At 46.1% G+C, this 13,487-nt stretch overlaps 1 protein-coding gene across 1 annotated transcript in view; it reads left to right on the forward strand.

The window, feature by feature from the left end:
* Positions 1 to 13,246, forward strand: part of SPON1 (spondin 1) — a 300,029-nt gene extending 286,783 nt beyond the window's left edge. Inside the window, exons 9-16 of the mRNA XM_003910193.5 lie at positions 795 to 935; positions 1,764 to 1,839; positions 2,857 to 3,039; positions 4,423 to 4,593; positions 4,673 to 4,840; positions 5,723 to 5,887; positions 7,864 to 8,127; positions 10,661 to 13,246. Coding sequence (XP_003910242.3) covers positions 795 to 935; positions 1,764 to 1,839; positions 2,857 to 3,039; positions 4,423 to 4,593; positions 4,673 to 4,840; positions 5,723 to 5,887; positions 7,864 to 8,127; positions 10,661 to 10,824 — 1,332 coding nt within the window. The 3' untranslated portion in view covers positions 10,825 to 13,246. The remainder of the gene's footprint in view (positions 1 to 794; positions 936 to 1,763; positions 1,840 to 2,856; positions 3,040 to 4,422; positions 4,594 to 4,672; positions 4,841 to 5,722; positions 5,888 to 7,863; positions 8,128 to 10,660) is intronic.
* The last annotated feature ends 241 nt before the right edge of the window (positions 13,247 to 13,487 follow it).

Consider the following 13,487-nt stretch of genomic DNA (forward strand, 5'->3'; position numbering starts at 1 on the left):
TGGTCTCATCATCACATGTGGTGTGATGTGGGCTCTGGGAAGTGTCTGTGCAGTGGCCAGGAGAGCATGGAGAGGGAAGTGCTAAAGAGCAGTTCCCAAGTGAGCAGGGGACAGCATTCCAAAACCACGATGGCAAGAGCAAAGGTTTCTGGACAGCTGGGCTAAGGAGTTTGCATTCTGTCCTGAATGTCGTATTTCTCTGATATGATCAATTGCATTGAAATCTGGAGCCATCAGAAAACCAATGGGAGAACAATCTAGAAGAACAGACATCTGCGAACTATGGTTTGGAAGACAAATCTGCCCTACCATGTGATTTGTCAATAAAGGTTTCAAAGCCAGCTACACTCCTCCAAGTACGTATTATCTGCGGCTATTTTCCCACTACCACGGCTGAGTTGAGTATTAGCAACAGACACAATATGGTTCACAAAGCCTAAAATATGTAGCATCTGACCCTCTACAGAAAAAAGTTTTCCAATGCCTGGTCTATTAGAAAGACTTTGGGATTCAGGCCAACCTGGCTCAGCCATTTCCTAGCTTGGATAGCCTCTCTGAAACTTGGCTGCTTCATCTGAGCACAATCCTACCATGTATATGGAAGAATTTTAAAATACAGTTCTAGAAATTTCCCAGCACAGTAATATGGCATGAACACAATTCCGTAAACATAAATAGTAGTTACACTTGTCAAATTCCTATCAAGGACTTTGCTCTGATCCATGTAACAAATGGCTTTTGTGGGTTTTCCCAATTTTATTTCTTACTCTCTACCTCTGTATGTTTTCTTGCAGTCACCCAACAAGCCCACCATTCCCCAGGAGAAAATCCGGCCCCTGACCAGCCTGGACCATCCTCAGAGTCCTTTCTACGACCCAGAGGGTGGGTCCATCACTCAAGTAGCCAGAGTTGTCATCGAGAGAATCGCACGGAAGGTACGGGGTTAGAGCCCACTCTGGCATCGACCCTTCCCGGCAGGAGTACCAGGGAGATTGCACACCTTTCTGCTCTAGAATCATGGAGTCCCTGGCAGAAAGCACCTCAGGATATGGAATTCCTGGGCCTCCCCGGGTTTCTAACACGCAAATTATTTCATAAGATGAAAATAAGCAGGCCAGGTGCGTTGGCTTATGCCTGTAATCCCAGCCCTTTGGGAGGCCGAGGTGGGCAGATCACCTGAGGTCAGGAATTCAAGACCAGCCTGGCCAACATGGTGAAACCACATCTCTACTAAAAATACAAAAATTGACTGGGCCTTGGTGGCAGGCGCCTGTAATTCCAGCTACTCAGGAGGCTGAGGCAGGAGAATCGCTTGAACCCTGGAGGTGGAGGTTACAGTGAGCCGAGATTGTGCCATTGCACTCCAGCCTGGGTGACAAGAGCAAAACTCCATCTCAAAAAAAGAAAAAAAAAAAAAGAAAATGAGCAAAATGAACTCAGCAGTGAGGCCCAGTGCTCAAATGAACAATTTGATCTAGGCAAATTGGTTTCATTGTGAGTTCCGTAATTGATTACTAATGTCTCCCATGGGCCAGGAACTGGGGAGTGCTGGTACCCAAGTTATGTATTTATCATCCCTGGTTAGCCATTTCTGCTTTCTTGGCATTTCTTTCTCAGGCAGATTGTAAATGTTGGCCCAGAACTTTGCCATGGCATACGATTTGTATACAGAATGGGCATTAGATTTTAGTCCTCTTTCATCTTCACACTACACATTCCCTTCTTTCGCTATGTGAGCCCTCCAAGTAAAATTCCTTTTGCAGGGGGAACAATGCAATATTGTACCTGACAATGTCGATGATATTGTAGCTGACCTGGCTCCAGAGGAGAAAGATGAAGGTACGTTATTTTCTTTTGTTGCAGGTGGCAACATAAATTGACACAACCCTTTGAGAAAGCAATTTGCTAACCTGTTTTAAGAACCATAAACCATGTGCTTTGACTTGGTAATCCTATCTCTGAGGATTTCTCCTCAAGAAATAATCAAAAACAAGGCCAAGGTTAGGCATAAAGCATAAGGGAATTGGTGAAGATATGACATCAGAATATATACTCAACAACATCAGGCCTTTAAAACAATCATGTAAATCTTGTTTGAATGGGCTTCGCAGGATTCAGACTACTCTCTGCTTCGATTCTCAGGCCAGTCTATAAGGCAGGTGTGGATACATTCACTTTCCCAGCAAGCAAAGAAAGGCCCAGATCTTACAGTCAGGAGGGAGCACAGAGTGATGGTTCAAGCTCAAGTTTTCTTATGGGATCTGGAGCCAGACAACCTGCACTCTCAGTAGACATGTGATCTTGGGCAAGAAGCTAACCTTTCTGTCACAGTTTCCTTGACAGTCAAATGGGGATGATAAAAGAACCTGCTTCCTGCACTTGTGAGAATTAAATGGGATTAAACATGTAAGGCTCTTAGAATGGTGCTAGTACATGATAAGTACTCAATGAATAGTGGCTGCTTTTATTCTTACCATGACAACTGTGTATGGGATCATTGGGAAGATGAAGCCATGGCATGAAAACAAGCCTTGAGCTTTTCAAAATGGCCTACAATGAGCCTGCATGTGTGTGGAAACAATGCCAAGATGAGGGACTGAAAATGAGAAGAAGTTCATGTGTTGAGAGGAAGGGATAATAAGAATCATTCTGCTCATTTAGATATTTATTAGCAAGATGTTAAACTGTCATCTTTAAAGGGAAGTGAATGGCTGCTTCCATCCCAGGAGCACGCAGGCTCACCGAGGCCAGTCTGGCAGCATGGCTTTTGTTGTTCCCAGATGAGCCAGTATGGGGAGAGGGCCAGTGGCAGCTCCCATAGGCTCCCAGGGAAAACATGTCAAACACTCTTTCCAGATGACACCCCTGAAACCTGCATCTACTCCAACTGGTCCCCATGGTCCGCCTGCAGCTCCTCCACCTGCGACAAAGGCAAGAGGATGCGACAGCGCATGCTGAAGGCACAGCTGGACCTCAGCGTCCCCTGCCCCGACACCCAGGACTTCCAGCCCTGCATGGGCCCTGGCTGCAGTGACGAAGGTGAGGAGATAACCCAGACCAGCCAGGGGCTTGCAGGAGTTCAGGAAGGGAGGGTCTGCCCAGCTGTCAGACAGTGTCCCTGGTGAGGGCACAAGGACCCTGACAGTAGATGTCAGTGGGGTCCATCTTGGGCAGACTCCTATCTGCAACAGTATCTTGAGGGCTCTGAACACAGAACCTCTCTTATGACATCAAAGGAATTCTTGAGATTGACTGACCACCCCCCCTTCTTTTACTGAAGAGCTAACAAACATAGATACATCTTATGACAAGTTACAGACAACACATAGCCTGCTTCTGGGACTTAACTCCAATCTCTTCTTAAGGAGTCTGTTAACAGATCAGCCCAGATTGAATCTAGATCCATTGCCCTAATTCTGTCATTTACGGCCCCTCATCTGTGTTCTACCTCAGCGTGAGTCAGAGCACTCTCACTTCTTTGTGTCAGGACCTTCGGGCTGATTGCAGAAATTCTCAGTCTCTCTATTTGCAACAGCGCAAAGGTCAGGCTTTAAGTATAATCTTGCAACACCTATATCATGATGCCTCAAGCTGCAAGATTGCACTAAGCTGATTGCTGTGCAGAGGTCGGCTATCTGCTTCCCAAGCCATGACCCCTTTCTCTGCCTGATAGATCTACGCTACTCATGCCCTGATCTTACAGATGCAATAAGGCAATGGGAAGGTATGTATAGGCTGGACTGGTGTATGGCGGGGAAAAAAACCACTTCCAAGCTGAGGATAGAGAAAGCAAGCGTATCCCTTGCAGGTCATTAATTCCTTGGTTCTGCCTAGAGGGAGGCTCTTAAATACCTCTCCCAGCGCTGCACTTTCAGGGTGGTTTATTGCTAGCTCGTTTTGCCCACAATAAGCACTTTGAGGGGGAGTAAACCCTCCCATAGACAAGTCATTCCTACAAACAGGCGGGAGAAAGCTGGGACTGGCCTGTCAACATTGAAGGCTCTCTTGGGGCTGGGACTGGGAAGCTGTCTAAGCTGAGGAGCTGAGGTCCTTAACCTCCCCCTCCACAGGGAAGGATTGTTCCTCATACAAATGGATTATGATTTATCTTAAATTATATGTGGATCAAATTATATCTTATCTTAGATATATGTGTGTGTTTACATTTTTTCAACACCCTCCTTTCCATACAAGCATCTTTCAAAAGTATTTTCATGAGATAAGGAGTAATTCTGAGTGTCCCATGCACCTGGAAAAGAGGCATTTCCTCTTAGAGAACTTTGCTGGTTTAAGGATTTAGACCTCTTAGGCATGCTGACATCCTCAACTGCCTAACTCTTGATTCCCACTGGGGGAAGTTCCCGCCGCGCGGCCTGGCGGGCGCCGCCGCCACTGCTGCAGCGTGCACTCGGTATGTTGCAGACGGCTCCACCTGCACCATGTCCGAGTGGATCACCTGGTCGCCCTGCAGCATCTCCTGCGGGACCGGCATGAGGTCCCGGGAGAGGTACGTGAAGCAGTTCCCAGAGGACGGCTCCGTGTGCACGCTGCCCACTGAGGAAACGGAGAAGTGCACAGTCAACGAGGAGTGCTGTGAGTGGGGGCCCAGGGCGGGCGGGCAAGCAGGTCGGGGAGGCAGCAGGTGCGACTCCAATGCTGCCGGCCTCCCCAGCTCCCAGCAGCTGCCTGATGACCGAGTGGGGCGAGTGGGACGAATGCAGCGCCACCTGCGGCATGGGCATGAAGAAGCGGCACCGCATGATCAAGATGAGCCCCGCAGATGGCTCCATGTGCAAGGCCGAGACGTCCCAGGCAGACAAGTGCATGATGCCCGAGTGCCGTGAGTGGGAGCGGGGGTGGGCTTGGAGGAGGCCACCGGGGACAGGCGTGGAGGGCCATAGCATCCACTATTACCACCATGAAGGTCGGAGGTTGAGCAGGAGGAAAGCATGGCCCACGGTCCTTGCCGGGCACTGCTGGGAGCCAGATGAGAGCCACAGGTGTGTGGACATCAACCAGAACCAGAGAGAGTAACCTCCATTGGGGGACATTCTAAGCAATGCTGGGGTGGCAAACGGGAGGCCTCTGGATAGAATTCACCTGCAGCTGTGTTTTATAGGAGTGTCTTTCTTGCTGTGGTGGGGAGGAGGGGCAACACATTTAGGCGGGACATACACTACCCAGGTCCAGCCCACTCCTGTTGTACATTGGACTTGGTTGATCCCATAAAGCATGACCTCCCCTACTCTGTGCACAAATGCATATGGGCCCACCCACACATCAGTACACAGATGTATACAGGCACACAAGTACATACACACTCTAGGGAATTCAGGACCACAATGTCCAAAAATGCAGCCCTGAGCCTCTTCTTTAGTGCCTGATTCTTAGTGAGTGTGGGATGTATCTGTCTCTAGGAAGACCCTACTAAATCTTCAGTGGCATTTCCAGTGGGGACTTATGTAGTCATATTGCAACCCTCATGTCATAACCAGCGGGGCAGGGCGGAGGAGGGAGTAGATGAAAGAGAGTGACAAGAAGAGCAGTAGGCTGCTGAGCCACCTCTTGCTCCATAGAATTCACTCTTATTTGAACCCATGGGCCAATTCCACTTTATTCCAGGGGCCAAAGCAGGGGACCGGGTGTGGGACATTGTGGGGCCAGGGAGATCAAAGAAAACAAAAGAACCTGTTCTCAGTGGCAAACCCGGTTCTTGATCTAGATACCATCCCATGCTTGCTGTCCCCATGGTCCGAGTGGAGTGACTGCAGCGTGACCTGCGGGAAGGGCATGCGAACCCGACAGCGGATGCTCAAGTCTCTGGCGGAACTTGGAGACTGCAATGAGGATCTGGAGCAGGTGGAGAAGTGCATGCTCCCTGAATGCCGTAAGTCCTGGAGCTCCCCAAAGCCTATCACTTCTATGTTCCTGAGTCCAGGGAGCCCTGAACCAGCCAGTGCTAATACTGCTAGATCCTAGAATAAAACGGTTTGCTGGGGAGGAGTTTGGGGTTTGGCTTTCAGTGTTTGCAGTTACTTAAAACAGTGCAGTCAATTTCATTAGTAAAGTCAGAATCCCACTACCGTCTACATAACACCCAAAGTTCAAGTTGCTGTGAAGTGTAAATGAGAGACACATATGAAAAACAGCACAAGGCTCAATAAACCTTAGTTCTTTCCCTCCTTTCCCCCAACAATTATGGGCTTGCGTGACCCATGGATTTTCCAAGCTTTTTAATTCTATTCTTCTCCCTGTGACCATTTTATTTCCCCATGACCAGAAGCTGGACATTAAATCAATGACTCCTGCAGACTGGTAAGAAAACCAGCAAGAAAACAAGCCAAGTTCTCAAAAGCTCACCCCACCCCACTCCACTCCCAGTCCTGTTTTCCAAAATATCTGTGATCAGCTGTTTGTATTATATGGGACTAATCTCCAAGCCGAGCAAGCCAGTTTCCTTGGCTGGTCTTCCAAGAGCTGCTCTTTTGGGTGGTGAAAGGGCAGGCACACTGGCTGTGGCTCTGGTCCCCTCCAGCATGCACTTGTAGTCCTTCATCCTCCCTCCCCTAGCTAGTAACCTTCAGCCGATGACTCAGCACCTCTGTTCCTCAGTTTCCCCATCTGTAAAGTAGCAGGAAATACTTCCTAGGTTGCTCTGAGGATGAAACCAAGTAATTGGTCCAAAGTGTGAGCACTGGACATGGCAAGGATAGGCCTTAATCCCCACCCCACGCTCTAGTTCCTGGGCTGTTTTAGGAGACTCAGCCACAGGTGGAGGTAACTGGGACCATCCACTAGAGAAAGCCAGGGATTTTCAGTAACTAAGACTGGCCCATGGTTCAGACCAGCTCACCAGAATTAGGGCCCCATAGCCTTCTGACTGAGAGTACCTGACTTGAAAGTTTTATATCCAAAGGGTCCACTGAAGGAAGGAAGAAAACGAAAATTTATGAAGCACTTGCAGGGCTGGGAGCATCTCATTTAATCCTTACAACCTAATGAGAAAAATACCATGATCCCCATTTTGCAGATAAGAAAGCTGCCTGAGCTTCCACAGGGGGGATAAAAGAACTGAAACTTGAACAAAATGAGGACATCTAGGTCCACCCTGACTTTGGCCTTGCAAGGCCAACAGAGAGCTTGGAATAATTTGCCTCCCTGGGACACATCCTGACAGTCAAACTATGTGTTATTTTCCCTTCACATTTATGAGATGCTGGCTTAGTAAGAATTTACTGGATCTCGTACCGTGATAAACCGTGAAGCACCCCTTGCTCCTGACCCTCTTCTCTACTGAATGTCCCATTTCTGGCTCCTGTGTTTTTTGCATAGACCACCATAGATAGAACACAGGATGATGTTGGGAATGAAAAGCTGCCAGGCTGAGAACCAAAATGTCCCTGGTATTGGTCCACAAGGATCAGCCACCTTTAGCTTATTGACTTGTTCTCTCCAAAGAGCAGCAGGGGGCTTGTTGGCCTTGCTCTGAAAAATATCACCAGTGAGTCTGGGACTGTGGGAGGCTATTCTGTACTTGAGGCTGATCTGACAATATTCTAGGAGTTCACAAAGCAGGGCAAGAGGCTCTGAACACATCTTGAAAGTCCTCCAAAGCCTTCTTGAGTCATAGAGGGAGCACAGAATGGTTGATGACCTGGCACCAATCCTGCCTCTGCTGCTTACCAACCACAGGGGCTGGATGAAGTCAGCCTGCCTCTTTGGAGCTTCAGTTTCTTCTGTAAAATGGCATGACACAGCACCTGCTTTGCATTCCTCATAGGCTTGTTGAGATGTTCAAAGGAGTGTGTGACCATATCTTGTTTCAGACATGTGATACACTCATGCCCATCTGTGTCTTGCCAGCCATTGACTGTGAGCTCACCGAGTGGTCCCAGTGGTCGGAATGTAACAAGTCATGTGGGAAAGGCCACGTGATTCGAACCCGGATGATCCAAATGGAGCCTCAGTTTGGAGGTGCACCCTGCCCAGAGACTGTGCAGCGAAAAAAGTGCCGCATCCGGAAATGCCTTCGAAATCCATCCATCCAGAAGCTACGCTGGAGGGAGGCCCGAGAGAGCCGGCGGAGTGAGCAGCTGAAGGAAGAGTCTGAAGGGGAGCAGTTCCCAGGTATGGCTCCCAAGTGTCGGCCTGGGCTGGTCTCCAGGACAGGCAGGGCTCTGCACTGGGCTAAGTCTTGGACCTGTTTAAAAAGAGTCGGGGAGAGTCTGCATTTTCTGGAGTCTTCAGACCACATTTTGATTCTTCAGATCCAAGTTTGTTCCCAAATATTGAGCAAACGTAATTTATGAGGGAGATTGGCGGTGGGAGGGTCCTTTATCAAAGAACATTTAGACAACCTAATTACCTGACAAAAGTAAATTTTCAAGCAAAGAATCTTTAGGAATTACACAGTTCCTTCTTTTTTACACACATACAAAACCAATGTGTCCAACTTTGCTCAAAGTCAGTTATGACTTAGCAACCCCATTCACTCCTTGCAAAGGGGGAAAATGATACAGATGTGTCAAAGGAATCTTGTTCGCCATTTAGGGAATGTTCCTGAGAATCTCCCAGAACACATCTTCCATTTTAAGGGTTTGGCTCAGACAAGGCAGCCATGGCCTGAGACTTTGATTTTCTTTGCAAGGCTAACCAGAAATTTAGCAGCAGTATCATGTCAGCCTTGAGTTTTATTTCCCCAAATAATATTGATCCAAGCTGCCAAATAACTAATAGAACAATGCACCAAGTGCTCAGGGAGCTGAGGAATGAGCATCTTACATTGACTGGAGTTCAGGGAGATGTTAAAGCAGGGAAAACTAGAGTGGGTCTTGAAAAGCCTGGAAGAGTTTGCCACTTAGAAAAGTGTATTCCAGGCTGGGTGCGGTGGCTCATTGCTGTAATCCCAGCACTTTGGGAGGCCAAGGTGGGCTGATCACCTGAGGTCAGAAGTTTGAGACCAGCCTGGCCAACATGGTGAAACCCCATCTCTACTAAAAATATAAAAATTAGCCGGGCATGGTGGCACACACCTGTAATCCCAGCTGCTTGGGAGGCTGAAGCAGGAGAATTGCTCGAACTGGGGAGGCAGAGGTTGCAGTGAGCCAAGAGCATGCCATTGCACTCCAGCCTGGGCAACAACAGTGAAACCCCATCTCAAAAAAAAAAAAAAAAAGTACATTCCAGGCCGCAAGAATAGTCATTACAAAGGCACAGAGATGCCAAAGACCATGATAGGTCCAAGTGATAAATGGGATGCAGATGAAGCACAAACAACAAGGCAGGCAGGAAACCAGGTTGGGAAGGTGGGGACCAGACCACAAAAGGCCAGTGGCCCACCAAGGATTTGGGACTTGACTCTGTAGGTGGTTTTAATCAAAAGGGTGACTGTATCAGACCTGTTTTGAGTGATCTGGAGGTGGCAAAAACACACACAGGGGCCAGATAGGTTTTATTTGTAACCCAAGAAAAAGATTGTACGTCCCCAAACTCCAACTTAACTTCAGAGATTTCCAGGACTTTAAAAATCAGAAAACTTGATGTACACGTTAACCTTCACTTTTTTACATGGGCGTCTTCTTCAGCACTGAAGCCCCTGGTAGGCATTTTCTTTTTCTTTTAAAGTCCCATTCTTTTTTTTAAAGATGTTCCACCTCCACCTAGGATGATGAGAAATGGAAAAAGTATGAGGAGCTACTTGACCGTTCGGGATCCTTATGATTAGGGAGCTGTTTGCATATCAGTGTTTCTGTTCTACATGGTAGTTAGCCAATCAACAAACGTTCATTAAAGTCAACTATGTGCCAGGTACATAGTTGTACCATACATTCCTCCATGACTCTTAGTTGTCGTGTGGTTAGCAAATATCTCATGTGTAACCATAAATGTGATGGGTTCTATAAGAGAGGAATCTAGAGTGCTATGGAAGCAGTAATCAAAAAATCTAATTAATCTCTGGGGGTCAAGAAAGTTTTCTTGGAGAGCAGCATGTTTATGCTGAGTAGGAAGAACAAAAATTGTACTTCTCTATACTTAGCATTTGGGAGCCAAGTACTTAGGGAATAAGGCATAAGAGAAAGCAGTTTAGTGTTCCTTGCATGGCTGCTGCGTAAGTCACCCCAAAACAATCTTTTTAAACAACCACTTAGCATGATTCTGTGGATCAGTGATGTGAACTGGGTCTACTGGATGGTTCTTCTTGGGTCTAGTTTGGACTCATTCATGTGGTTATTACTAGCTGGTGGCACAATTGGGCCAGACCAGCCTCACCTGCATATCTGGGGCCTCATGAGATGGCTGAGGCCTGTCTGCACATGGTCTCTCCAGTGGTCTAGCCAGGCTTGCTTACAGGTAGAAGCTTTTAGGCCTGTTTTTGCTCATGTCCCATTGGCCGTAGCAAATCATGTCATCAAGCCCAGATTCAAGAGGTGGAGAAACAGAGTCTGCCTTTTGATGAGAAGATTCGTGAAGCATTTGTGGCCATTTTTTGTAATCAGTCACATATGACCTAACTGTCCCTAATAAGGACTCTAACCAAATCATTACACACTTGAACAGAGGAGGAGACCAGACAACCACATTTCACAGTTCTACTAGAGTTTAGCATTCCTGTTCCGTCCCCAGTTTCTGTAGGCCTAACAAGGCATTCTCATGCTTTCAGGTTGTAGGATGCGCCCATGGACAGCCTGGTCAGAATGCACCAAACTGTGCGGAGGTGGAATTCAGGAACGTTACATGACTGTAAAGAAGAGATTCAAAAGCTCCCAGTTTACCAGCTGCAAAGACAAGAAGGAGATCAGAGCATGCAACGTTCATCCTTGTTAGCAAGGGTACGAGTTCCCCAGGGGTGCACTCTAGATTCCAGAATCACCAATGGCTGGATTATTTGCTTAAGACAATTTAAATTGTGTACACTAGTTTTCATTTTTGCAGTGTGGTTCGCCCAGTAGTCTTGTGGATGCCAGGGACATCCTTTCTGAATACTTCTTGATGGGTACAGGCTGAGTGGGGCACCCTCACCACCAGCCAGCCCTCTTCCTACACGGGAGTAGTGTCAGCCACCTTGTACTAAACTGAAACATGTCCCCCTGGAGCTTCCACCTGGCCAGGCAGGACGGAGACCTTGACCTCCTCCACATGGAGAGGCAACCATGTCCGGAAGTGACTCTATGCCTGAGTCCCAGGGTACGGCAGGTAGGAAACATTCTCAATCAGATGAAGAGAGCAGATTCCCCTCATTCTCATCTTTGGCCTGTTCACTGAAACCATTGTTTGCCCATCTCTTCTTAGTGGAACTTGAGGTCTCTGTTCAAGTCTCCTCAGTCATCAATAGTTCCTGAGGAAAACAGAGCCAGTAGACTTCAAGAGGAGAATTGATGTTGGGTGGCTTTTATTCTTCCACTGAGAAATTCGGAATACATTTATCTTACCCCTGATATTGGCTCCTGATGCCCCCCACAAAAAAATAAATTATGGCTGCTTTATTTAAATGTAAGGTAACTAGTTTTTACACCTGAGATAAAGAATAAGTTTAGAGTGTATTTTTCCCTTGCTTTTAGGGTTTGGGAGGAGTATGCACAATTCTTCTAGGAAGCCAACCTTCTGAACTTTTAGGTACTAAATCCTTACTGGAACCAAGACCAAGGAAGCAAAATTGGTCTCTTTAGCAGTCCCATGCCTGAATTTTAAAATCTTCCTATACACATTTAGACTTTCAAGTTTGCAAATCAGTTTTTAGCAAGAAAACATTTTTATTATACAAGCATTTTGCTAAGTCTGCCCAAAGCCCCCCGCAAGGCATTCCTTCAACAAAATACAATCTCTCTCTGTACTTTAAAGTTATTTTAGTCATGAAATTTTGTATGTAGAGAGAAAAGGTTATCAAGACAGAAAATAAATCTAAGGGAAAGGAATATTATAAGATTAAGCTGAGCAAGCAATTCTGGTGGAAAGCCAAATCTGTCAGTGCTCCACACCAGGGCTGTGGTCCTCCCAAACATGCATAGGAATGGCCACAGGTTTACACTGCCTTCCCAGCAATTATAGGCACACCAGATTCAGGGAGACTGACCACTGAGGGATAGTGTAAAAGGACATTTTCTCAGTTGGGTCCATCAGCAGTTTTTCCTCCTGCAATTTATTGTTGAAAACTATTGTTTCATTTCTTTTATAGGCCTTATTACTGCTTAATCCAAATGTGTGCCATTGGTGAGACACATACAATGCTCTGAATACACTAAGAATTTGTATTAAACACATCAGGATATTTCCAAATACAACATGTGTTCTTTAACACAAGAGAGACTGTTCCATAAAAATTCACTGGGTCTTTCATGTCTTTAAGCTAAGTAAGTGTTCAGAAGGTTCTTTATATTGTCCTCCTCCATTTTCAATAATAGATGATAGATAGGGCTTTTGCTCCCTTGTTCTTGGAGGGACCATTATTACATCTCGGAACTACTTGTCTCCAACATGTTTTAAATCCTTAAATGAATTGCCTTCTCCCCAAAAAAGCATAAAGAAACGCAAGATTTAATTTTCTACTCGGGGGGAAAAAAGTCCTCATATAGAAGTGCCCACTTTTGCAATGTTTTTCTAAGCTATCTAAATAACTCTCAACCCATGATACAGTTCCTTAAAACGGTGATTCCTAATCCAAGGACAAGCCACCCAGTGTCTCATGTTCTTATTTGATCCCAGTTGGGTACGTGTAAAATCCTGATTTGGGAGACTTAAAACCAGGTTAATGGTTAAGAATGGGTAACATGACTCTTATTGCATTGTTATTTTTTGTTTGTTTGTTTGCAATGGGGAATTTATAAGAAGCATCAAGTCTCTTTCTTACCAAAGTCTTGTTAGGTGGTTTATAGTTCTTCTGGCTAACAAATCATTTTGGAAATAAAGACTTTTTACTACAAAAATGAAATCTGTTTGGACTTCCACTTGAGATAGTAAAGACAGTATTAGACACCCAGTAAAAACTGCCATATAAAGAAGTTGTAATTGTTTGTTGTGTATATATTTTTTTCAATGCCAAACCAGCTGTGATCCAATTTACATCCACATTTTAGGTTCAACAGCAAGAAGTTCAGAGACAGATTTCCCAACCAGACATTGGGTCACTCACTGGTCACCTTGCCAGTGCATTTTATTTGAAGGGAATCTGCTGTAGCAAATGGGAATAAACCTGGGCTTCTATAGACCCAGAACTGAAAAAAATAAACATTTGTGCTGTTTTTAATTTGAACTTTGCGTATTGAACACATTTTAGGGATACTCAAAGTCTATGTACTCCCTCCAGGAAGTAAGGGTACATTATACATTCTCACATGACTATAGCTCTCCAGAAATAGGTCAAGTGCGTGGCTAAAATGTACTATGGCTTGAGTTTATTCCCACAAAAACTCATGTTTGAAATTTGATGCCCAAGGTGGCTGCGTTGGGAGGTGGGCCTAGTGGGAAGGGTTTGGGTCATGCAGGCATCTCCC

This window comes from Papio anubis, chromosome 12 (assembly GCF_008728515.1).
Source record: "Papio anubis isolate 15944 chromosome 12, Panubis1.0, whole genome shotgun sequence".
NCBI classification, from domain to species: domain Eukaryota; kingdom Metazoa; phylum Chordata; class Mammalia; order Primates; family Cercopithecidae; genus Papio; species Papio anubis.